We start from the raw sequence: 26,536 nt of genomic DNA, 5'->3' as shown, positions 1-26,536 counted from the left end.
GAACCAGAGCGAGGATACTGACTGGTGGTGTAATTTCTAAAACTCTATCTTACATTTATTTCGCTTTAAGTCAAAAATTTCACTGGAGCATAAATTCTCTTAATAATTCTGCTTCATTTATATTATTTTATTAGGGTTTATGACTACTCTGTATGTTTTGAGGCCAATCTTATTAAATAATCCATTACTCCACACACAATCCATATACCTTCTAATTCCTACCACATATCCGCTCTATTCCCCATTCTGCCCTCTTCTTAACTCTAACTTTCCATAGCTTTAAGCATGAAAAACTCTGTTAATTCTAACAACACCCCAACTTTACCCACCCATCTCCTTTCCTCTTCATTCTTTCCTCGGTTGATAGTGATCTTGCGAGCCATTGCCCGCATCTGCACTGTCCCTTCACCCAACTGGATTGCCAGGTGACTCAGAAGTCAACTGTTATCTTTGCACACCAGGCCTGTCCAGCAGCAGGTCTTCTGCAGCTGATGCTCCACACTGCCTGGAGCACTGTGAACTTTAACTGCTGCCCTAACCCCCAGTCAGTCTAACCCCACATGACACTACAGATCCCTCAACTCAAGAATGGAGCTATCATTAAAAACAAAAGCCTTCCCACAATGAGCTAAGCCCATGTGTACCAGTTCCAGTGTGGAAATGCAAGAAACACGAGAAAGTGAAAACAGTGTCACCTCTATGGAAAATACCGATCCCACAGGAACAGATTCCAATGGCAGCGACTTGGACGGAAGCCCACACAGAGAATTAAAAAGAGTCATCATGAGAAAATTCAGCAAGAACAAAGGGGACACAAACCTCTCAATGATTCAAGGGGAATACAAATAAACCGCTAACTGAATAAGGAAGTCAGTTTAGGATATGAGGGGGGAATATCAATCAAAATGCTGAAAAAAATATAACAAATCAAACTTTTAAATATAAAAAAATAAATCTAAAATTGTGTAAGAACAAGGACAGAGTAAAACAAAGCTTCTTATTAGACCTCAAATTCTCATAAAAATAAACCACACACACATATACATATATTACATGTATCAGAAACTGTCTCGAAGGCAAGCACAACTCCAGTGTTTCCAACAATATTAAACATCTGTCTCAGCACATGAAGCAGCAATGTTATCATCTCTGAGCTGCAAAGAAGCCCTTTGCCTGCAGGAATAAAATAATCTGTTCTCTGCTCGACAGAATTTTACTGGCCATGCACAGGGAAGGAGGGTGGGGAAGGTGAAATTATTGCCCTTTGCAGACAGAAAACTTTCTACTTGGAACAGATATGTCTGACTCATCAAGAGCATATGGAGGTTTAAGATCCTTAACTATAAACAGTAGGGTCCAGGCCTGGGTGGTCTGTGTTATGTCCAATAATATATAAATTGGCTTATCCTCAAAGTAAATATTTCCATTTTATTATTATGAGTCATGAAAATATTCAGTCTGTTAAAAAAAACAGAAATATTTTCAATCCAATCTCTTAGGCCTTTATTTTCAATTGACATTTGAGGACTCATTAAATGCATGAAGAGGTAAGTGACTTTCCTGGCATCTTAGAGGGCACCTAAATGAAGAGGAAAAGTGCCAATGGGGCGGGAACAGTGTGATGACGATCGCTGTTATTTTCTATACACTTGTTCATAACAAGCATAAGGGATGGGATGAAATGAGAAAAGCCACAGGGGCCACTCCTTGTCTCAGACGATCAGGTTACACTATAGAAGTCACGTGATGGTATTTCTAGACTGGTTCTGCCTCTCATTTTCTTCAAATACTATATCAGAGTGGCAGCTGATTGTTAGATGTGTTTGAAAAATATTTAGATATTTTATCAAAGATGTTATTTATTTTCTGGAGATCTTCAGGGGAAGGGAAGAAGAATAAACTCTCTATTCATGTGGTGTATGATAAAATGGCTCTCAAAGCATCCAAATTATTCCCAATCAATGAAAAAGAAATCCAAAATTGTTCAAGGATGATGGGAACTTGGTCTGACTCGGGATTCTCTCCAAACCTGCCTAATGAATTTGACAGATGATATCTAAAAACCGTGAGAGCTACATCACCAGAATATGGAGATGCAGAGAGCATCGTGGGCAGACGTGCAGGAGGGAAAGTCTTGGCTCCAGCTGGATTTCTCACCACTGGTTTGCTAAATGAGCATTAAATATTATTTGCTCTGCTCTAATTTCTCCCTTCCAAGAGAACTAGCCTCGGTGTGAAATATTCCCTCAATGGAAAGTAAATGAATATTAGGAAATCCTTTAGCTGCCTGGCTCTTTCCCAGGAAGCACATATGGACACAGATGCTTGCTCATATCCTACAATCCAGTTCTTAAAAACTATTGCTGATGCCAAAAATATTTGTCTATACAAGTAAATGGTACTTCTTATTCTACCATATCTAGGTGGCAGGAATTTTAATCATACACATTAAGTAATTCTGTAGTATTGGTAATACAGGAATTCTAACAGATTTTACCACCTTACAACTGTAACATTTATTTTACTAGAATAGAATGGATAGAGAATAGTTATATTATTAGTACTGAAGAAGACAACATTTAGTTTGACTTGACATCTATACATTGTGCTACTAGAACTAAATATATTTAGTAAAATCTAAATAAAATCCAATTCCAGAAGAAAGTTTTTAAGAAAATATATTTTTAGAGAGAAAAAATTTATGCTGTTTAAAATTATTCCAGTTATAATATGAAAAACAGGGGATATGAGAGTTTTCCTTCTTCCCCATCATAAGACATTACTTATTTGCAGAAATCAGCACAAAATACAGAGAACTTTTCGTGTGTCACAAAATTTACAACTTTAAGAAGTATAAACACAGCTGATTGCTTTACAAAACAAGCGGCTCAGTTCCTACTGTGAGTAAACGCGCCCCCTCCAGATAAGTGCTTTCAAACAGTGCTGCCACCACGCTTCTGCTCACTATGCCCAGCTCGGATGCTTAATGTGCCATTAACACAGCACAGTGGCCGTAAGAATGTCTTTCTGAGACAAGGCCTCACACTGTAGAGCAGGCAAGCCTTCAGCTCGCTACAGTAGCCCCAAATAGCCCTGAACTCATGGTGTGCCTTCTGCCTCCACGTCTTGGGCGCTAGAATTATAGGAGTGTGCACCAACACAGCTAGAATCTTATAGGGAAAATCTGTTTAATCAACTATCGTTTTGTATGCTAATCAAAGCATGCTTAACTATTTTGGAACGCCAAGTTCTGATGGCAGATGGTCTCATACATAGTATAATATCCAATCCTCCCTCTCTCTCCTCTGTGCTTGCGTGTGTGTGTGTGTGTGTGTGTGTGTGTGTGGTGTGTGTATACACTTGAGTGTGTGCTGGTACACCAAGAGGCTAGAGCTAGAGCTCTACTGTATCCCCTCAGATGCCGTGTAACTCAAGTTTTGAACACAGGGTCTCTCCTCAGTCTGGCAGTCACCACGCAGGCCCCCCTGGCCTTGGTGTGGACAGGAGTTTGTCATTGCCAGTGTTGCAGCTCTGTCTAAATGTAGACATTCCGTCATTAGGAGAGAATTCAATAATATATCTAAACTCCCTTTACCTAGATTAGGATAAAATTACAGGATTTCTTTAATCTCTGCTGCAACTGTAGCTGACTGCTACCTCCAACCTCAGTGACAACAGGGAGCTGTAAACAAGAAAGCATTATGTCTTCGCACGTCATACAATGGGGAAACAGGATTTACCTATGGATGCCTTTTGTCAACGACTCAGACTTATCAGATGAACATGGAGTGGACAGTACACTGCTGGTTTGTTACAGGCTAATATTTATTTAGAGGAATCACTCAATGAAAACAGTTTCTATGATATTTAATGTGCAGAGTGTGTATGTACAAATATGAATGGGATGACCATACTGGTGACTAAGGAAAGAGGAAGCTCAGGCTGCCCCTCTGCCCTCTGAAAGCCTTATGTGCATGGCAATCAGCATGAACAGCAAGAGGAAAACCAAGCTCCCATCAGAAGTTAAGACAGGCTACAGAGATTAAATACCAAGGTTAGACATTGAGTAGACTGCAATTCTAACAACAATTTGGATTAGATAATAATTACAATGATTAGAATTAACATTTATTGATTACTACTTATTAGGCAATGTTCACTCGGTCCTAGCTATAACTACAGGTTCTAAGAATAACTTTCTTTAATCACACTTGATGTTGGACTCCCCTCTGTATGCTGTGAATATCATTGGTTAATAAAGGAACTGCTTTGGGCCTATAGCAGAGCTATAGGGGAACAGAACTTGGCGGGGGAAACTAAACTGAATGCTGGGAGGAAGGAGGCAGAGTCAGAGAGAAGACACGTAGCCCCGCCAGAGACAGATACCAGTTTGAATCTTGCCGGTAAACCACAGCCACGTGGCGATACATAGATTACTAGAAATGGGTTGAATTAAGATGTAAGAGTTAGCCAATAAGAAGTTAAAGCTAATGAGCTAAGCAGTGATTTAATTAATACGGTTTCTGTGTGATTATTTCTGGGCTAAGTGGCCGGGAACCAACGAGTGGCCTCCTTACTACACACACTGAGGAGATGAAACAATGAGAAGATAAGTAACTTGCCCAAGATCCCAGAGGAAGGATTATTCCCATCCAGGCAACAGGCTCGCATTTCTGCCTTGCTAGTCACATCCAGGAGACCACACTACCAGAAGCCTTGCACTCCACCTAAGGGAGTTTAGGGCTGGGGAGAAGGCACAGCTGTTGAGAAAGAATGTTGGCTACTCTTGCAGAAGACCTGAATTCATTCCCCAGTACCCACATCGGGAGACTCAAAACTGTCTAGAACTATAGCTCCCTGAGATCTGACACCTTCTTTGGGCCTTTGAAGGTACCCACATATGTTTGTATATTATGATGCAGAGACACACAGAGACAAATAAATTAAAATAAAGGATTTTTTTAAATAAAAAATAGATTTTTGTTTTGTTTTATTTAAACAGGGCCACAACTATTTGGTTTTTTGTTTGTTTGGTTTGGTTTGATTCTTTTGCTGTTGTTACAAATGATAAAGAGAGGAGAGTTGAGGAATGTCATTTTAAGGTGTGTTGCTTTTGTTTATGTTACGTTTAACTCTGTGATGTTGTGATTCTTTGCCTCTCTAAAACACCTGATGGTCCTAATAAAGAGCTGAATGGCCAATAGCGAGGCAGGAGCAGGGATAGACAGAGGTGGCAGGCAGAGAGAATAAATAGGAGAAATAAGGAAGAAGAGAAGCAAGAGAACAAGGAGAGAGGGACATCAGGGAACAACCACCCAGCTATACAGGAAGCCACAGAGAAAAAAAGTAAAGTACATAGAAATAGAGAAAGATAAAAGCCCAGAAGCAAAAGGTAGTCAGGATAATTTAAGTTCAGAAGAGCTGGCAAGAAACAAGCTAAGGCTGGGCATTCATAACTAAGAATAAGCCTTTGTGTGTGATTGATTTGGGAGCTGGGTGGTGCCCCCTCCCTCCCGAAAAGCCAAAAAAGTAAAACATCCAACAAGAGAGGAGAGAGCAGATGCATGCAGACTGCAGGGAGGGAGGCAGATCTAGTTGGGCAATGGAGCTGAGCACTGACAGTGGAGAGCTGACTATGGGGACAATTCAAAAGCCATTTAGAATGTCACCTAATTTCTAGCTGGGAGAGTGGCATCCATGAACTGGCTGAAGAAAAGCAAACGGTTGTGAAAAAACTAGAATCACTGAACTAGAGACGCTAAGTCCAACTGGTGAAACATCAGTCTGAGGAGCCGTCAGACAACCATGTCACTAGATTATCTGTGGCTTTGAAAGTTAGGAGAGACCAGCATAACACAGAGTAGGGATCATTACTATACAATGGTAATTAAATGCTCAGAAATGTGTGAGGTCACCAAAAGACAGCATCAACACCGAAAAACAGTGAGGTCCAAAAACGGAATCAAATATACATACATAAAGGATAATGCAAGAACCAAGACACTAAAGAGGCACTGGAGGAAGGAACAGAGGAGAAAAGAATCAAGACTGAATCATTTCAGAAAAACTAAGGGAAAGGTTTACAGGAAGAGAAGGCAAAATTCCCTAGGTAGCTGAAAATTCTTCTAAGAAAGAATAGTAAATAACCATTAAATTCAGAGGCAGGCTGTTTCTGAGGATCTTAGAGAGAATTCCAGAGGCTCGTGGGGTGGAAATCAGATTACAGTGACTCCTAAGAATGACAAAAGGGAAAAATGGACTAATTTGGAAAATCTGGATGCTGAGAGACAGAAAAAAGGGGGGGCTGTCTGAAAAGAATGGGAAAAAATGGTTCTTTCTACTCGCCCCCCTCACTTTCCTTTCCACATAGCCACACCTCTGACCACTGTTTCTTGAGGCTCCTGGCTCCTCTACAGACCATCTTCAGCACCAGCCTCCTGACCTTCCAGGAGTAAATTATCATTATAATTAGGTGATCTTAAGGGGCTTTTAAAATACCACTTATGAATGAAGCAACTACCACACTCCCTAGTGGAGACATCTGCAGTGAGCATCAGATTTATCCTAGGATCACGCCACTGTTTCATGATACTACATATCACATGTCATATAATTTATGGACAAATATTTTCCCTTTCAACTATCAAAGCACAAACTAAAAATATTTCTTGGGTAAAATCAATTTTGTGTGATCGGTACCATAAAAAATGTAGGAGAAAAAGAAAAAAGACACAAAAAGAAACATAATCCATCTGAGAAAATACCAATTCATCCAAACTTCAATTAGGTGCCCCAAGTAAATAAGGGAACTGAGTACAACTGTTTCACTGAGAAGGGGCATTTTCCTCTCGCCATCCCTTTTCCAGAGAGACACTAACTTATACAGCTACTAGATCCTGGTCCCCTCCTTACACAGAACAGGCAAGTTTCCAGCATGCCTAAATGGAATCTCTAGGTCAGTTGCCTCCAGCTTTAAGCAGCACATGCATACAAAAAGAATATGCTGATACACTCCCTTCATGTTGTGTGATGGTGTAGAACAATGGATGGTACTGGTTTAGTCAGCTGAACAATGAAGAGGACCAACTCAGGTTAGAGAGAACAAGACTGATATCAATGCTTTGTTTAAAGTCGTGCAATCCTTGGCACATTCCACCAACTCTCAACTTTCAATATCCTCACCGTACGACAGTAAAATTCAGTACCTACGCTTTTTAAGCTGTGGTAAAGTTTAAACCTGGAACATTTACAAAGCAGCTAGTACAGACCCTTGCGTGCAATAAACACTCAGTAAATATTACCTAGCTGATATAACTATTTGTTATCAAAATCACAGCATTCGAGGTCTTCCTCAGCCATAAAAAAAGGCACTCGGCTTCACTGAAGTCCCCGGAGGTGCAGACTGTTTCCAAAAGAATTTAACACTTCTTTCATTTCACTTACATGACCAGAAAGCAAGCTTTGGGCACCATTTTGCAGGAAAACTATTACAAACTTAATAAAAGTACAGATAGGCCCTTATTGGGGCTTATAGCACTTTTACATTAATATGCACTCTCAATAAACTCGGACACAGAATCAAAGTATGGATGCTGGAAGTATAAAGCTGACTCATCTTGCAGATGGGGGTGTCAGGTCCTCCCACAGGGAAGACTGACAGAGGAAGAGAGCGGAAAGGAGGTGCTTGGGAGAGACACACTAAATGGATCAACAGCAGGAGCATTAGAAACAGGACTGGATCAAGAGCTCCAGAGCAGAGGTGCGTACCCAGAAGGGACTATCTGCAGTGACAGACGTTAACTGCAGGACTTGTGCTGGAAGAGAGTTCTTTTTCCTAGGACAGAACTCTCTTCAGGTGGAAGTGAACAGAGCCGTAGCTACCCGATTCATGACTGAACAAGAAAAACTAAGTGAGGGCAAGCAGAGCGGAAGAAGAGCCCCAACAGGAAAAGGGCTCAAGGGGACGGCAGAGGCCGGTGCTTAACGACACAGTTCCGTCTCTAGTCGATCTCTTTCATGACAACAGCTGTTAGAAATTCCAGCTTCCTATGGGAAAGTTTCCTATTCCAGCCACTATTTATTCGTTCTGTGACAATTTGATATGGAAGATAAGAATGCAGAACCATACTCTACAGTAAACCATTCTTTTGAAAGTTCTGGTCCAGAGCTTTACGAAGCAACATGCCACGGCGCTTTATAAAGCTGTCTGAAGATAGAGACAATTACTTTTCAACAAAGTGAACTTTCATACAGAACACACAAAAGGCTATGTGTCTGTAAAGCTGATACACAGAACACCTAACAAAAATTAACCTGCCGCAGAACTGGAAGACTGAATGACAACTGACTCTCACTGAGCTTAAAGCTACATCCACATGTACGGACGCAACAGCCGGAGTTCGTTAATGCTTTTTAAAAGCTACTTTTTTTTTAAACCATTTAATTATTTAGTGTGCGTGCTTTAGAGGACAGAGGACAACTTTTGGACATCATGTTTCTCTTTTCCCATGTAGGTCCCGGGAACTGAATTCAGGACATGAGACTCGTTGACAAGTTCCTTTACCGGCTGAGCCACCTCACTGGACACAGGTCCTACTGACAAATACATGTGGAAACAGGCATATATATTCTATTAAACTATTGGCTCCTGATTAAAACTGAAAATATCACAAATGTATGTCAATATAGCTTTTTCTGTAAAAATAATAGATAAGGCAAGAGTAACATAAATTTACTTCAGTTTTGAATGCTTTCATGTCACATCTGTCCCCTTAAAATGACATAGTGGATAATATAGGTGTTATCATACGTCACTGGCTATTTTCCTGTGATTAACCAGCTAACACCTTCCCAGAAAGCTTACCAATAATAATCAACTGCGAAAGCGTGCAATTCAAGCGGCATGCTTAATACCTGGGAACAAACAGAATTCAGGATGGCACTGTGCTTCCGATATGGGAACCCATGTATATCCATATGGAAGTTTTACAGGTATATGAGAAAAAATTCAAACATTTGTATTTTGTTGTACAATTTCTATACAGTGTGAGGCATGCCGCTAGTGTAATTTTTCTATGCTTTTCCATTCATTTCAGATTTATAAAGGGCAAGTAGCTTGGCTGCTCTTTACTGGACTCTTCCCCGCCGAACAGAGGCGGCAGGCACGCTGCTCAGGACAGCAGCATCAGCGCGAGCTGCAGTGGATGAAGCATGACATGAGCTCCCTGTAACGCCAGCTATCAAGTGACGGTTTGGTTCCCAGGACTGAGTGTGCATAGAGCAGGTGTGGCGGGAAGACAGGAAAGGGGGAAACTGTGTAGTTACACTCTCAAGAAATAAGAAAATTATTTTAAGAATTAACAAAATACACAGATCCTCACCATTTTCTTTTCCTGGAGAGCCAGGCCATGATCCCTCCCATGACCTGCCACACTCTCCTTTTCAAATCGCTTTCTGTTTTGCTGTAAGGTACCTCTCCAAAATGAAATTAACAACTTGCAGAACATTCTAGCCTAAAGGAAGAACTTTTAACCTCTAAAGGTTACCAATTTTTAAGTGGTTTTTTTATGTTTTTAAGTAATGGCTTAAAAAACCGAACATGATTTTTAAATGATCTTATGCTGGCTGGCTGGCTGGCTGGATAGATGATAGACAGATAATAGATTAGATAGATAGGCAGACAGACAGATAGATAATATACATACATGCATGCATACATACATACACACCTACAGTGTGTCCTTATATGGATATAAGATTATTCACAACCTGTGCATCGGAGCACTGTCCTAAACAATCCATGGATTAGGTGCTTTGACAAGTCCAAGCTTTCCAAGCTGCATACCTAAGCAAACTCCTGACATGTAGGAAGAATATCCAGCTAGTATTCATCAACTTGTGACCAAGTTACGTTACTCTGTGACATCATGTTTAATTGAAGAAATGGCACTGTTTCCTTGCTCTTAAAGAGTAGCTGTTTTCTTTATACACAGAGGCCTGAAGAGGAAGACGAAAGCAAGAAACTCATGGTGAAGCATTGCACTTGCTTTTACTTCTGTAAACAGGACCGAGTGCTAGGTGCTTCACTTTGTGCTTTTTGTTGATTCTTTCCTTCATGTTCCAACTAAAAGAAAACGTTCTGATCCTATGAAACAACCTGATCCTAAATCTGGTATAGTGATTCATGCCTGTAACCCTTACAGTGAGGAGGCTGACACAGGAGAGTGGCTCTGAGTTTGAGGCCTACTTAAGCTACGCAGGGTACTCCAGGCCATTTTAGGCTACAGAGTAGACACAGCCAGAACAACGTGGTGTATGTGGTGGCAATACTACTACTTCTTCACACACGAACACACGCCTGAACATAAACAGTGTGTGGGATACATGAGAAAACATTTCTATCCATTCTTCCTCATCACTCCTGCTCAGCCAGCGCTGAGAGCAGCAGATTGTGCCCTCAGGCACAGCTATGACAAACGCTCACGCCGATGAGGCAGTGGAATACAGGAAGCAAGACTCAGGAATGCCCGTTGGTACATTTGAAGAGCATCCTTCCAAAGCATCGTCAAAATATGATGCTACATCTTGGTATTTGCATTTTCACTGGAATCCAGAGCAGATAGGATCAATAGAATCCAGATGCCTGCATAAGTCAGGCAGCTGGATTTAAAAAAAAAAAAGTAGAACCAAACTACAATTACCAATTATTACTTTTCCTCAATCCAGACATTTAAAGCACTTCAGGATTCCATAAGCTTATGGAAAATCCCAACCACCATATATAAGATAATATATGTAAAGAAACATTTAAAAACCTACTAAGAGTCATGTGAAGGTGAAGTATTTCATTCAGCATTTAGGCAAGCATAGTTTTTAATACCAAAATCAGTGTTCTGGTTTTTAAAATAAATTCACACATCGGAGACATGGACTCCATCAGAAAAAAAAAAATACGAAATTATTGTCTCAAGTTCTTTCTTTAAAAAGAAAAATCACATGAGTACATTTTATCTTTACTGAAATGGATCTCAGTTTCCCCTTTCCAACTTAGACACCAGGATAAAAACACAACAATTCACTGGCACATAAAAGTTCCTTTATCCTCTTGCCAGAAGACATTAACGATTAAAAGGAGACCTGAGGACAATATCATTTTGTATTTAATTATCCAATTTTATGCAATTAGCTTTAAAATACTAACAATAAATTGAATAAATATGTCCACAAATACCTGTGTTTATATTAAAATGCCATTGGACTTGCCAAATGCTGTGTAAAATAGCTATTCATTCCGAGCACAAGCCGGGCACAGAAAAGCACAGACATTGTTTTGTTTGGTTGCAGTTCTTTCTAGAGGGCTATATTTTTACCATTCAGCAATCCCCTTGTTGGGTTATCCAAACGAACTCTGGCCAAGAACACTACAAATTCAGTAACAGTACTTCTTTGGGGAGAAAAATAGCCCCCCTTCCTCAGAAAATTGAAAGTGTTTATCTTGGCCCTCAAACCTTGGATTGAGCCTTCTGGAAAATATGCTAAATGGCTGATTTTAACTCAGACATTTGTAACCGAAGCAAGAGCAGTTCTGCAGCTCTGCACCCAAACACATATTTAGAGTGGATTTCCCTCTACCCCAAAAACCTAGGCTGATGGTAGCACTGTTCACAATATAATTTCCTATGGCCAGGCAACAATCTGGGTATTTATCAATGTATTCAATATGAAACTTGCTGTTAAACCTCAAAAGATTTCTTAGGGCTAAGAAATGCTAAACATTAAGCGTACTTGTTACCCTGAACTGTCACTTTAGGAAGGACTGTTTCCTTTTATGATCTGTTAAGATTTTCACAAGAATAAAATTTACATCACACTGTGCTTTACTCCCATGCATGACAACAGAGATTGTTTTCCTAACACTGCAACATTTTGGAATTTATTTCCTGATACTCATGCTACACCATCAGGCTAATAGGAGCACAGGGTTTAAAAGACAGCCTTTGAATTTTTTTTCTTACAGAGGTACCCGAGTATCTATGACATAATTATAGTCTGAAGAAACTAATTAAATGAACTGTCCATGATTTCTAATCAGCCCACCAAATTAGAGCTATTAGAACACAAGAAACAGTGTGCTACAAAGCACAATAGCAGCTCAAATAAAGCATGAATCAAAAATTTTAAAAATCAGGCTGGGTGTGTGAATCTGTGTTTGGAGTAGCGACCCAGCTCTGGGTTCAATCAAAACAGAAAACCCAAAGGAAGAAAGAAAAGGAAAAGGAAAGGAGAGAGGACACATCTCCCAAACGTCATCAGAAAGCTCTGATGCTTTCTACCACTAAGATGTGATATAAAATCCCTGCAGCTCACTCTCAGCTCTCTGAAGATGAAGGGCTAGCATGCAGCTTCATGACTTTGCCTCTATTCGCCAGCCCGGTAACAGCAGCGGCAGCATTTTCTATTCTCTTAGAACACTTTTGAAAAGCAAAAACAATTGCCATATTAGCTTTAGCAAATATTTACTAGGATGTCCTGGCAAGAAATCCCTACCTTAAATTACTGGTATGGCTTAATTTATTAGAAAAGAATAAATATATCTATCACAGACATCTTAAAGTATGCCACTGTCTTTGTCAAGTAAGTACAAATGTTAAAAGATCAGACATGCTGAAAAGTCAATCAAGAATTATCTGAAGTAGTGTCATAAGAAGGCTATGAACAATAATTTATTAGTATGACTGAAAGTGAAGACCAGGAAGGAGTGGATTCCCCCAATGAAGAATCATTTTCTCTCCCTCTCCCCAAAGTTGGAGTCACTCTATGTAGCACTGGCTGTCGTGGAACTCAATGTAGACAAGGTTGGCTCTGGACTCAGAGAAACCCTCCTGCCTGTCTCCCTACTGCAGGGATTAAAAGTGTACATAGAAAGGCAGCAGACACCCTTTGCTATTCACATGTGGACCAACCTAACATTCTTTCTGGAAACTTGTTGTTCCTCTTCCTGTTCTCTAACAAAGAAGCAGGATTTACCTCTTAAACTCTTGGGGTTGGGTGGGCAGCATTCTATGCCATTTACTGGAAATAATGACTTGGAGGATACTTTAGAATCATAGTTGGAAGGAATTTTATACTATTTTGATATTGAAATAAATTGGCGAACAGACCATACCTGAAAAAGAACATGTACATGGCCGCTGTGATGCAGAACAAAAGGACCTGCAACGAGGAGGAAAAGAATTATTTGCAAAAGGTACTGACATCATCACTGTTGTGACTGACAAAAGCAAAACATCCACTATTAAATCTCAGGCCTGGTCCAATGAAAGGGCACAGAGGCTACCACCCCATCACACTGTACCTCAACATACAACATTCTGTAATATACCTACCAAAGACACTGCAATAAGTACCACTTCTCAAATACACCACATCAAGGCAGTAATGAACTTACAAGTATATGTAAACATACTATATACATGTAGAGTGTGTGTGTGTCTTTGTGTATACATATAAAATCATCACTCAGTATCTATGAAAGACTGGTTTAAAATATAATCCAGCCAATTAGCCCACATATACTCAAACCCATAAATGATCAAATCTCTCATATGAAATGGCATGATATTTGTATATGAGTTATATACATTCTCTCACATTTTATATCATTTCTAGATTACCTATAATAGGCAGTAAAGCATGAATATTCAATCTATACAGTTACTAGACTGTGTTGTTTAGGGATTATTAAGAAAGGGGCTACATATGTTCAATGGAGTTAACAAATTTTATGAATATTTCAACCAGCAGTTGCATGGAAAGGAGACCCAGTAATAAGGTCATAAGGTCAGCTGTATACACAAAACTAATAGCAAACGTATACACAGAGGACTCACACAGACTCGATGGATGGCAAAGGGTTCAACCACGAACACCTTTACAACTTGTCTGTTAGAACCCAGATTTTCAAACCGTGGGTCCGGACTACATTATATCATGTAAGGTAACTGACAAAAAAGGCAATAGTAAAAGCTTCCTGAATGTGTAACCACCAATATTTAATTCTAAATCAAATATACTTTAAATCCAAGATGTTTCTGGCAGGGCTTGGCCAGGTTAACTCTAAAAAAAAGTCTTCTAATATTTTCCTACCCTCATACACTTAAGAATCAAATCAGTATATTTCTCTTACAATGTGTAAAAGTGCTTAACTTTGAAAATGCCCCTTGAGTTCCTAACTTCAGTTTCCTAACACTCATTCAATAAATTTTGTCTTAGGATTAGAATTGAATTTCCAATAAATTCTAAAATGATCCCAAACACACTTTCTGCCATTTTACTATGCATTTATACAAAACAAACCATCATAGCTGAAGGTTATAAAATCAAAATACTGATTAGCTGAAAATTTTGATATGTTCTATGCCCTGCAATATTTAAAAATTCAGTCAAAATTTAATTTTTTGTATAAAAAATAAGGAAGTCTATCCATCAGTATACAAATTTTCTTTTGTCAAGTTCTACACATACCCAAGAACTGTTCTTAAATATATTTCTTTATAATTTCCAATCAGTAAATGTTTGACTTATGTCCCTATATTACAAATACACCTATAGAAACCTTTCTGCAAACATTTCTCAGGAGAAAGGTACTCACAAGTGGAAAAGTCTTTGACGCTCTGAAGAATTAACCAGAATAAAGACAGGAGCTCTTACAGACAGGCAGATACACGCACATACAAGTACATATAAATACATACATATACACACATGTATACACATAGGTGCATACACATATACACAAACATATGCACGTACATATACATAAACTCATACGTATACACATGTACACAGATACATGCACACAAGGGAAAACATACATATTCCACACACACTCACTGAGTCAACATATGTCTGTTGAGTATATTATCAAGGCAATCTGATTTACTGAAATATAATGAAATGTCCAACTAGCAGGCATTACTAATTAATAAAAAAGCTTATAAAATATAATCACCTTTTGTGGCATACAGAATAACTACCAAAAAAAGGTTTTCCTAATAGCAAGCATAAGAACACACAATAAAGCTAGATTGAAGAACTTCCCCTCATTAGCAATCACGCTAAAAGATGACTAGCTGTAGCTATGGTAACAAAAAGGATCTCTCTAATATTACTATTAAATCACAGGGAAATGGTAAAATGCAATCTTATGTTGACAACCACAGTGTTGCAAATTAAGCACAAGAATTGTCAATGGCTTCATTCTCAGGCAAATACAAAGTGAATGATTATTTAGCTGTAAAGAGCTGACTAAGAAAAGACAAAAATGAAATGGTGAAGCAGTGTTTTGTTATTCTATCCTAGAGCTACATTCCCAACCCAAGCCCTTAGGTTATCCCTTCCACATAGCCTTTGCCTACTTTGGCCTGAGCTGTTGGTATTCTAGGAATTTTTTTCTATGTTTGAAACTAAATATATGTTTAGATGGAAATGTGCAATTAATTTGAATACTACCATCAAAACTATGAGTGGTTAAGCAATCTCACAATGCCATATTCAAAGGCAGTGATATGGAGTGCAGCAGATACAACTGAAGAACACTCTTCTGCCTGGGAAGATTTTGCAGGGAGGGACAAGTTTAAAGTCATTGCTTCCTGCTAAGAAAACTTTCAGGGGAAATTATATTACTGCCATTTTTGCTGGTAAAACAATCAGAAAAGTATGTTTCTCAAGGCAGTAACACAGAAATAAAGTCATAATATATTAATCTACATAATAGCCAGGGAAGAAAAAAGTAAATGTTGTTCATGGCCTACAGAAACGCTGTTTTACCAATCAGAGCCTCAGAGAGCTAAAACACCTATTCTGGGGTCATTTTAAAGTCTATTAGACCCCATCGATGGTCCATTTAACTACTTCCTACCACTCAACTCTACTGCTTTTCTTTAAGACTGTGAAAGGTTCTTTGTCCCTGATCCCAGTGCCTCTGATCCCTCGTCTTGAGCAGGCCTTTAGCTCCAGCCTGCGAGCATCAAGTCTCTACTCCTCTCGTAGTAACACTGTCTCTTTTTCTATTAGTCAAACACTGAAACTCTTTTCTGTTTCTGGAAAAGAAACAATAAATCCCCTCTTACCACATCTGTACTTCATTCATATTTTAGTAAAATATCTACCCATTCATTCAACCAAATTTGCTCTGGTTTCATGTCCCCTGTACTTGGTAAGTCAGCAAATGGAAAGAAGAGTCACCAAGGCAACCTCCAGCATCCCAACCCTCATGATCCCAAAGGAAGCAACATACACAGATTCCAAGCTCATATTCTCTGAATACCAGCATACAAGAACACACAAAATCCCCCAACATTCCTTACTGCATTAAAGGACTCCTCCTGGCAAGCATTTGAAGACTCACAAAGCACTCCAAGAGGATATTAAAGGCAGACATGTTTATCCTTTCTCTTACAGACATCACTAACCACGACACTTACTCAATGTATTTAGGCAATGGTTTTTCAGGTTTTCTATGTAAACTATCTCTCCTGGAAATATTGAACTATAAACTTAGGGTGAAGATGACAGCTCAGAGTTAGAGTGCTTGATTAATACACACAAGACCCTGAAGACCATGGGTTCAATCCCTAGCTTCTAGGTGATAGTCTCAGACACACACACACACACACACACACACATACACACACACAAAAAAACAAAACAAAAAAGCAAAAAAAAAAAAACATACAAAATCCTAGGGGACAAAATCCTTAGGTAACTGAGTGTGTGAACAGATTCTTGTTATATGAAGGTTTCCAACAGGGATAGCAGTTTCTACATACAACTTCAAAGTCATCAGTGTCTAACAATACATCTGCCTTCCAGTTTCCCAGCTGTAGAAACAGTTACAGTAGACAGTGTCTACAAGTACACTATTCTGATTACTCTGGCTGCTAGGAGTAAAGAAATTAGCTTGTCTCACCTGTAAGAACTCAACCTCTTAAAGTATATTCAGAAATTTTCAATATCCAATAACTAATCACACCTGGAGGTCACAATACTTATAACAAAATTCAAATTGGGCTAGAAGCTTTAAAGATAATAAACAATTTATAACAAATCACTGAGACGATAGATAAAAATTATGTATGGTGAGATTTTATGAACACAGCTTCTAACATTAGTAGAGAGCAAGGACTATAAGGGAGGGCTTGAAATGAGGGAAGGGGAAGAGCAAAGTGATGTAAGTACACTATAATCTGGATCATAAAAGAAAAAATTACATATGGAGAAATTTCCGCTTTATTAAAAACTTTAAAAGAAAGCTTAATATTGAGGTAAACAGCATGTCAAATGAATCAGCTCAGCAAAGAAACTGCTCACCACCATCTACCGCCAGAACCAGGGCTGGCGCCCAGCCACTATCACCAACATCAGCAGCACCTTGTCCACATCTCTGCTAACAACATCAGCTGCACCTTGTCCACATCTCTGCTAACAACATCAGCAGCAAACAGCATGATGAAGACAAGGTTAGCTAATGAGTTCCATTTAAACTACCAAGATACCAAGCTGCTTCTTCTCCTTCCTCATACCAGGTTCTCGCTATTAATTGGCCATTATGAGCCATTAAAGTGCAATTTGATGTAAATAAGTAAGGAAACAAATACAAAAAGGAGAGTGAAACATCAAAATTAACTGTAAAGTAAGAGGGTTAAGAAAACACGCCCTGAAGCTTGAAAGCAAATCGACAGGACCACAGAGTAGGAGAACGGGGAGTTGATGGATGTTTTGCCGTTCACTGGCAAGTGTGAAACTACTTTCTCTAATTGTCACAGCAACCCTTTAAGGTAGGATTAGTGACTGTCATTTTAATTATGAAGGTACTGGGTTTAAAAGACAACTAACTACTTAGCTAAATTACGGGATATTTATGTGGTTGAACGAAAACTGCACATAACATCAAGCATGAGACTTTCAAGTATAGCACTTTGCCTGTAGAAAATAATATTACTAATGCTGGTCTAAAGGCCACAGCATTTCAAAAGTAGAAATAATTACTGTTACTCTATTAAATGAAATAATGTTGCCAGTGTCTTACTGGAAGGGCATGAAGGACAATCTTTAGAGTTGAGTATGACAATTACTAAGATGACAGCATAACACCCACATTATTGATTGCCCTGTTACAGAAAGTTCACACTATGTCACGGGGTAAACACGTGGCATATGCACTTCCATGTAATGCTTAAAAGAGCTCTGTAATGCAAGGACTCTCGCTACCCATCAGACTCCCGCTCAGACATACAGAGGAACACTGGGTATTCGGTTGGCGTTTGAAACCATGTGAGATCCTGAAGTTCATAAGCTGCCATGAATTTCTCACAAACTTTTGAAAATCTCGTTAAAGGTTTACAGCTTTTAAGCCTTTCATTCAAATCAATTATGAAACCCATTATTTTCCTGCATAGAAAATAATGCAGCAAGCGAAAGCAGCCTGAATCAAGTAGCTTGTTACTTAAAGAAGGAACAAGATTTAAGAAAAATGAAGGTGACAAAAAATTCCATAACCTTCAAAGCTTATATAAAATACTTGTTCCAATGAAGAAAATCAGGTCTAAGAAATAGAACTTCTTTAGTTTCTAAACTAAGCAATGTAAGCATTACACAGTACAGCTACAAGTCTCATTTATTTACCTCTGTCCTGAGATGAAGGGAGACGTCTAAGAGCCAGCAGTGTTCCATGTGCCTGTGCAGTGACGTAAAGGACCATTCTTTACCCTACTGTGACCAAACATGGAGCTTATCCATTCAGAAAATATAAATCAACAAAACCCTACATCATTCAATACATGGAAGGATGGGAAGAAAGCAGAAGAGCAGGTTTCTACACGATATCAGAGCCAAGTTATAGCTGAAACAGTATTATGTCTTTCAGCGGGGCAAAGTGGACGGCCCACCCTGCTTGACACAGACAGCAAGTCATGTTAATTCCATTCTTTCCCTCCCCCGCCTGGAATTCCCACAAACCAGTACGAGCCAGGGGGAGGGTGATTTTCCCCTGGATACATTACAAAAGTTAAGTATGAGTTTCTAGGTTACTTTTAAAAAAAAAACACAGCAGGGCCATGTACTAGGAAGGCAATTCAGCTTTTGCCATTTGACAATGGGGAGAAAGACCACTAGAGAGAAGGTTTCTGTTCCCTCAGTCGACACACCGGCAATCATTCCTATTTCACCAACCACACTGATCTACAAACAGGACACTAGATGCGCTGTAGCAGAGCAGCACGTTTTGATGTCCTCTAAGAATCAACTTAACCCTGATACACAGTCCAAGACATGCTTTAAACACAGTATATCAGCATGTGACTCATGAGTTAGAACGCAGTACCATCTAGCCCAGACTATGTTCCAGGCCGTGTTCATACCACCCGCTAGATCCTTGGGCACATGCACATTCAGAGGAATCCACCCACATTTTTCTGTAATTACATGCGGCACTGCTCATATCATATCATATCGGTTAGGTTCCGATTCTGGACTAGCTGCAGAGTTCTTTCTGTATACATTGTTCCCCTAGTTACCACTCCTGCAGAGAGGAAACTAGTCATCCCCTAATGAGCATAAAATAAGTCTCAGAGCACCGTGAGTGCACATTTGAATTTGGGTTAGGATGAGCTAAGGGAATGTCTCAACTAGATTTACTATAAAGCTTAGATGTTTAACGGTATCTCCCAAAATCAAGCCCCCGACATGTGGGTGTTCCTCTAAACGTCCACACGTTATGGAAAGGAAACGACAGCCCAGATTTCTATGTGTGTTTGTATGTGTGTGTGTGTGTGTGTGTGTGTGTATGTATATGTGTGTGTGTCAATGAAATAAGCAGATACACACACAGTTGCTCCTCATAATTCTGCACCAAAGGGAAGCACTCCTTGAATTTCTGAATACAAAACAACGTACACACAAATCTAAATATAACCCAGCCTTCCTTGTCTTTTCATGAGGCTTGAATCTAAAAGGATGAGGAAGCTTTAAGTTCAAAAACAGTTTCATCTTCTCTTTTAGCTCCTTAGTTGTATTCATATCCAAAAAGCATCAACTCCAGTAAAAACTGTCAGGCAATTTTTTTTTTATTCTCTATGCTGAGTTTTTCTCCAGAAGATATCACTAAAGGATAAAGTAGAATTCAAGCTGGGGATGTAGTATAAAACCCAGCACTTCATAAATCAAGCCTGTTGACTTAGGTTTGAGTTACTAACACTTGGAGGTGGAGGCAGGAGGATCATAAGTTTAAGGTCATACAGCAAGTCTGGACTACACAAGACCACTGGGTGTAAGATGAGGAGACCTGGGCAAGGGTGTCAGGAGACTTCCTCCTAGGACTTTCAATCTGTTTATCCTTTTCAGGTTGGCAACTTTTACTCTGCTTTTCCTGTATCTTCAGTGAAAACACCCATGTTAGGTATTTGAAAATGCCAGTATCATTGATGTATTCTTGGTCTCAGCTATAGTCTAAAGTAGCACCATAAAAATGTAGGTAACCGGACACACAGAAATACTGGATATACACTTTGTGACTAAGAGCAAGTGCATTAATTTTATTCTCCAATATAAAATATAGACACAGTTAATTCCCTCACCAGATATTTTCAGGTGCCTACATTTAATGGCACCATACAATTCAGAAAATTATCTGTGGAGTCAGGGTATGACGGCACATGTCTATAATAGTAGAATTCAGGAGTTCAAGGCTGGCCTAGCCTAATGCTGTAGGATATCGCTAGGACATGTGACACCAGGTCTCATGGCACCGCTGTCCCGTACACCAAGTGTGAGTGAGATGAACAAGTGGTGTACCGACAGAGCAGAACAATTCATGTAACCCCCTGGGAAGATAATTTGCAGTCACAGAGTACAATTCTCACCAATCAATCTGTTCAACATCAAAAGCAATTTGAAACTGATATGCCCTGGACTTCTCGGTCTTCAAAATTTAATTGGTAACAGTAAACCAGACTAATTGGGAAACTGGAAACTTCTGAAGAGCATTTCTAAATGTGTTCTTTTTAGTGCATTAAATACAGAGTATGGCAAAAGTGAGGCAGATGGATATGTTAGCCAAATTTTCACATGGAAATTCTGTCTCTAACAACAAATAGTCTGATTAATATTTGAATGGAAAATGCCTCTAAGGAAGGCAGGTGGTTCCTGGTACACACTGCTTCAGTGTCTGAGCTATCCTAAGCATACATTTCCCTTGCATTAATCAAGTTAGGAGCCAAAACATAAATCGGTATTTTGCAGAAGCATGATTTCATTCTTTAAAAAAAAAAAAAGAACAAAATCAGATTTTTTTAAAAAAAACTAACATGTTGTTAAGTGTCCCGCTGTAAAAATTTCATTAGAACACCAACCTTTGTGTGCTTTGAAAACCATCTAAGAAAAACCCAACTCTCCAATGGTGTACTAACTGCCTAGAAGCAGGCAGAACAGGAACCTGTAGGAAAGGTGGTCCGCTGTCACAATACAGCGACATACACTCTTGTTGTGGACTGTTATGTAACTAAAGCATAACACATAACGGAGCAGTTTGTTTCTACAGCCAAGCTTCAACAGGAAACTACCACATGACTAATTTCTGTGGACATATGTAAATAAGACCAATGATAAATATGTAGACACAGTTAGTGATCAAGACATAAATAAAACTACTGTCAGTCGTTTCTTTTTTAGAATAATTCTGTCCTTCCCCAAAGATACTAAATTCGCCCCTGAGTGAGACTGGCTATATTTGCATATCGGGCCTTAAAAGGATCTTAGAGTCAAATAAGACAAATAGGCTCTTAGGGTTGAACGCTAACCCATGAGTTAGTGTCTTTACAAGACGAGGACATACCAAAAAGTCTAGTCTGGTACTGTAAGTCCCCTCTCTCTTCTCCTCTTCTTCTCTCCTCTCCTCTCCTCCCTCTCTCTCTCCATTCCTTCCTCCCCCTCCCCACCCCCTCTCCATATACTTGGACAAAACATGTAAGGAAACATTAAGAAAGATGCTACAAAGCCAGGAAGATGTCTCAACAGGTCAAAGCACTCACTCACTTCACAAGGCTGGTGGCCTGAGTTCAGCTCCCAAGGAACTCAAGGTGGTGGGAAACAGCTGGCTCCTGAGAGTTTTACTCTGACTGACGTGGAATCTCTGTCAGCCAATGATCTTTAAGAGGTAGACCCAGGTTAGGGCGTGATATTTTGGGTACCCATTCCTGTCTCGTGAGTTTGCCCCGTATAATAAAACATATATAATTGGCTTATCTTGGCATAGCCTAGAATTCTTTAACCACATCGTTCAACAGCTGGCACCAAACGTGGGGCTTGGGGATTCAGGTCCCCATGGCTCCAGGTAGCCACTACCAGGCTCCACATGAAGCATTTTGGTATTTGTGTATTTTGGCACTGACCCTTCTTGCCCACGGCTTCAGCCAGTTACCTGGCACTGCGGCTCTGCAACAGCAGCCTCTGGCCTCAGTAGCATCTCGGGGCTTCCCTGGCACATGCTGATGCCACCCAGTCATGGATCTCTGCAGAGCACAGACTCTGAGACTTGCACTGACACAAGGCTCTGGCTTTTCTCTTTATCCTAGTCCCACCTCTTATTGTATTATATGTTTCTACCTCTCATCAAGATACTTATACCTTGTTTACATTTTGAGGTCATTGTCCTCCTGAACTGCAGAGCTGTTTAAAGACTGTTTAATATTCTGATATCAAGTCTTAGTCTTTAAGTTATACAGGTATTAAGTATTATAGGTCAATAGTTATTCATCTTAGATCTATAATATATATATATATATATATATATATATATATATATATATATATATAGTCAAACTAATTAGGTCCTTTAGATATATAGAGACTGTACTTTGTATAGATAGGTAATCTTCAACCACTTCAAAGATCTGTAAAACATGGCATTTAAATAACTTAGGGTTTTGTTGTTAGGAGACATGATTGCTCCTGACAACACCTATCTATCCCCCCCCCCCCAAAAAATAATGTTGAGCACCAAAGACACTCCACTTAGAGTTTGTTCTCTTCTTGGCACAACTGACCTTTGGGCAAGAAACAGTCTATGCCTCAAGCACTGAAAAAGTACATGGTGTCCAGACTAAATAAACAGGACACACATGAAAAAAAGACTGCCAAACCTTGCCAAGACAGGGTAAGATTGTTCTAAGAATTTCCCCGCCTCTAAAAATGGTCTGTCAATTACGCAGTTATGCTAGACCTTAGCCAAAGTTGGCTGCTTCAACATTACAAATGAGACTTTAAATGATTGCTCAAAAGTAGCCAGTTGTCTCTGTCATATACTGCATGCTTTGAAAGCTGCTTAATTGCATTTCTTGCCTACTCAAGTAACATTATCTCCCTTCTCAGGCCTTCAATGGGGTTAAAAATTAGATAGCCATAGTCACCTTCCTCTTATGATTTAGCTAAGCCATTTCCAATGCAAGACTTAGACTCCTTAGGATAGAATGTTTATTAAAACATTTTACATGTGTTCCTTGTTTAATATTGCTTATGTTGGTTGTAATCGTAATTTTATACTTGATATCTGTTTCTAATAGACTCTTTAAAATATTAAAACATTTATCATGTGTTCCTTGCTTAATATTGTTTATGTTGGTTATAACTTTATACTTAATATCTGTTCCTATTGTATATAGTTCTGTATTGGGTTTAAAACTCTTATACAGACAAAAGGGGAGGTGATGGGGAATCTTTGTCAGCCAATGATCTTTAAAAGGTGGGACCAAGTTAGGGTGCGACCTTTAGGGTACCCAGAGAAAAACTCCAGGCATCCCAGGGTTCCCTCACTCTCTATGGTTCCTGTGCTTCACAGCTAAGGTTGGACTTACAGTTCCTGTCTCGTGAGTCTGCCCCTCATAATAAAACATATACAATTGGTTTATCTTCGCATAGCCTGGAATTCTTTACCCGCATCATTCAATACTCTGAACTCCACACATGTACCACAGAGGACAAATGCCAAGGAATGTCCTATGTGACACAGAGCAAAGGTTTGGATGGGCATCACAATTTAGCTTCAAACATTTCCTACTTCATGTGTGCCTCAGGTCAGTCTTAGCCACCGTAATCTCTTCAGGCCTAGACGAGTTTCAAAGAACAAATGGACTTCCATCTAAGGCACTTTCTCAGCCAAGTCCCTTAATCTATGTTTCCCAACCTTGGCACTAGTGACTAGGAGCAAACGTGCATAAGCCTGTGTGGTTTGGGATGGGACGTGCCCTGCACCATAGGATGCTTAGAACATTTCTGCTGTCTACACACTAGGCAGCAGCCTCTGCCTCGGCCATCAATGAGGATAATCCAGGAGTGCATACTTGGGCAAATATTTCCAGAAAAGTAAATGAAGCCTCACCCTGTTGAAACCACTGCCCTAGAGGAATCCTAGCAGCCTAGAACTCACACAGTCAAAAACGTGGAGCACCATGAAGCCATGTGACCTACTACATGACTACTTTTGCACTGGTAAGCAAAGACTACTGTCCAGCTTTTTTAAAAATACATCGCAGAATAGCCATTAATTCTATTTTAGACTTGGTGTTTCAAATCCATTTCATACTATATCATTATTACATTGAAATTTGCCTTGATCTTAGTATAGCCATAATTCTAAGCTAATTTCTGATTTTATAGCTGTGGTGGTTCATAAGAAGGCTTCCCATAGGCTCATATATTTGAATAATTAGGATTAGGCGGTGTGGTCTTTTTGGAGTAGGTGGATCTTGGTTGGAGGGAGAGTATGTCACTGGGAGTGGGCTCTTAGGGTTCAGAAGGCCAAGCCAGGCCCAGTGGCTCTCATTCTCTCCCTCCCTCCCTCCCTCCCTCCCTCCCTCCCTTTCTCTCTCTCCCTCCCTCCCCCTAGCTCTCTCCCCTCTCTCCCTGTCTCCTCTCTGCAGGGTCAGATGAAGAACTCTCAGTTACCTCTTCAACACCAAGTCTCAGAAAATACTTTATGGCATATACTATGAAACCCAGGATAGAATAAGCCCCTATAACCTTCTTAAATACCATCTCTATGTATCAGTGACTGTCCCAGAACTCTATATAGACAGGGCTGACCTGTTCAGTTAGTGGACAAGAAAATACTAAAATAAAATTTAAAATGTCCTAAAGACTTCAGAGAAATTACACAATTTAATCATCTTGAATTCTAAGATTTTCAAAAATCTATTATGATAATTCAATTAGCCATTTAGTTTACTTTTCTATTAAATTTTTAATGTACTTTAGAGAAAGCTCAAAGCCCTGAGAATGCCCATACTAATTACCTGTAATTTGAGTATGATGTTTCCTTTAAAAATAAAATTAAATATGATTGCATAATTTTAAACATTATTTCTGCAACACAAGTTATTGAAAATGACTACTAATAATTTCAAATTTCATTGCTTGGGAATATTATTTTTAGGTGTGTGGCTTTTGTTCTCACTGTATTTGTTCAGCTCTGTAAAGCTGTGTTACTGCGCCTGTCTAAAACACTTGATGGTCCTAATAAAGAGCTGAACGGCCAATAGCAAGGTAGGAGCAAGGATAGGCAAGACTGGCAGGCAGAGAGAATAAATAGAAGGAGAAATCTGGAAGAGGAGGAGCAAGAGAACAAGGAGAGGAGGACATCAGGGGCCAGTCACCCAGCTACACAGCAAGCTATGGAGAAAGAAGTAGAGAAAGATATACCGAAATAGAGAAAGAGAAAAGCCCAGAGGCAAAGGTAGATGTGATAATTTAAGATAAGACAAGCTGGCCAGAAACAAACCAAGCAATGGCCAGGCATTCATAACTAAGACTAAGCTTCCATGTGTGACTTATTAGCTGGATGGTGAGCCCCTCAAAAAAACTCAAAAAAGTAAAATATCACACAACATTTTATGAATGCTTTTATAGATACAGTAGATCAGGTGAAAGAAGCAAATTATATTGAAGATTAAAGTAAAATTCCATTATAAGCAAAAGAGCCAAAGAAAGATTCAAAGGTTAATAATGATGAATTTCTCTCATGGCTTACCAACCCAAGTTCTTTTATTTTCTATCCTCATTTACTTAGACAGATGCCAATTTGTTGCCTCAGAAGTTACACATGCCCTACGATCTAGGGAATTTCTTGGTACCACTACTGTCTATTCTCCTGAGTCAATCAATGACTGCTCTCTCAAGTTCACAGCAGTTCCCAAGTAGGATTCTCACACAGGAAGCAGAGCTCTGAGTAGGGGTCACAGCTCTCTGTGTTTACAGCTTCTCCGCACAATTAATCCTGCAGCTGCACTAGATTAGTTTTGACATGAATACACTGTCTCAAAGAGGCCAGGGTAGGAAGGTTCCCATCATCTGACATTCCCTCTAACCTGCCCTATTCAGAAACGTTAAACCACTTGTAACAGCACGCACGAGGAGGTCCCAGTGTCTAGACTTAAGAAATTTCTGTCTTCAGTGCTGAAAATACAGCAAAGTTCTTCAACTAAAGGCA

General features: G+C 39.5%; 1 protein-coding gene across 1 annotated transcript in view; it reads right to left on the bottom strand.

Moving 5' to 3' along the window:
* Tmem135 (transmembrane protein 135) overlaps window positions 1-26,536 on the bottom strand; it is a 161,721-nt gene that overhangs the window by 33,460 nt on the left and 101,725 nt on the right. Inside the window, exon 6 of the mRNA XM_075952387.1 lies at window positions 13,166-13,212. Within this exon, the coding sequence (XP_075808502.1) occupies window positions 13,166-13,212 (47 nt within the window). The remainder of the gene's footprint in view (window positions 1-13,165; window positions 13,213-26,536) is intronic.

This window comes from Microtus pennsylvanicus, chromosome 18 (assembly GCF_037038515.1).
Source record: "Microtus pennsylvanicus isolate mMicPen1 chromosome 18, mMicPen1.hap1, whole genome shotgun sequence".
Lineage (NCBI taxonomy): Eukaryota > Metazoa > Chordata > Mammalia > Rodentia > Cricetidae > Microtus > Microtus pennsylvanicus.
The sequence above is the reverse complement of the archived record's forward strand: the minus strand, read 5'-3'. Positions and strand labels throughout refer to the sequence as shown.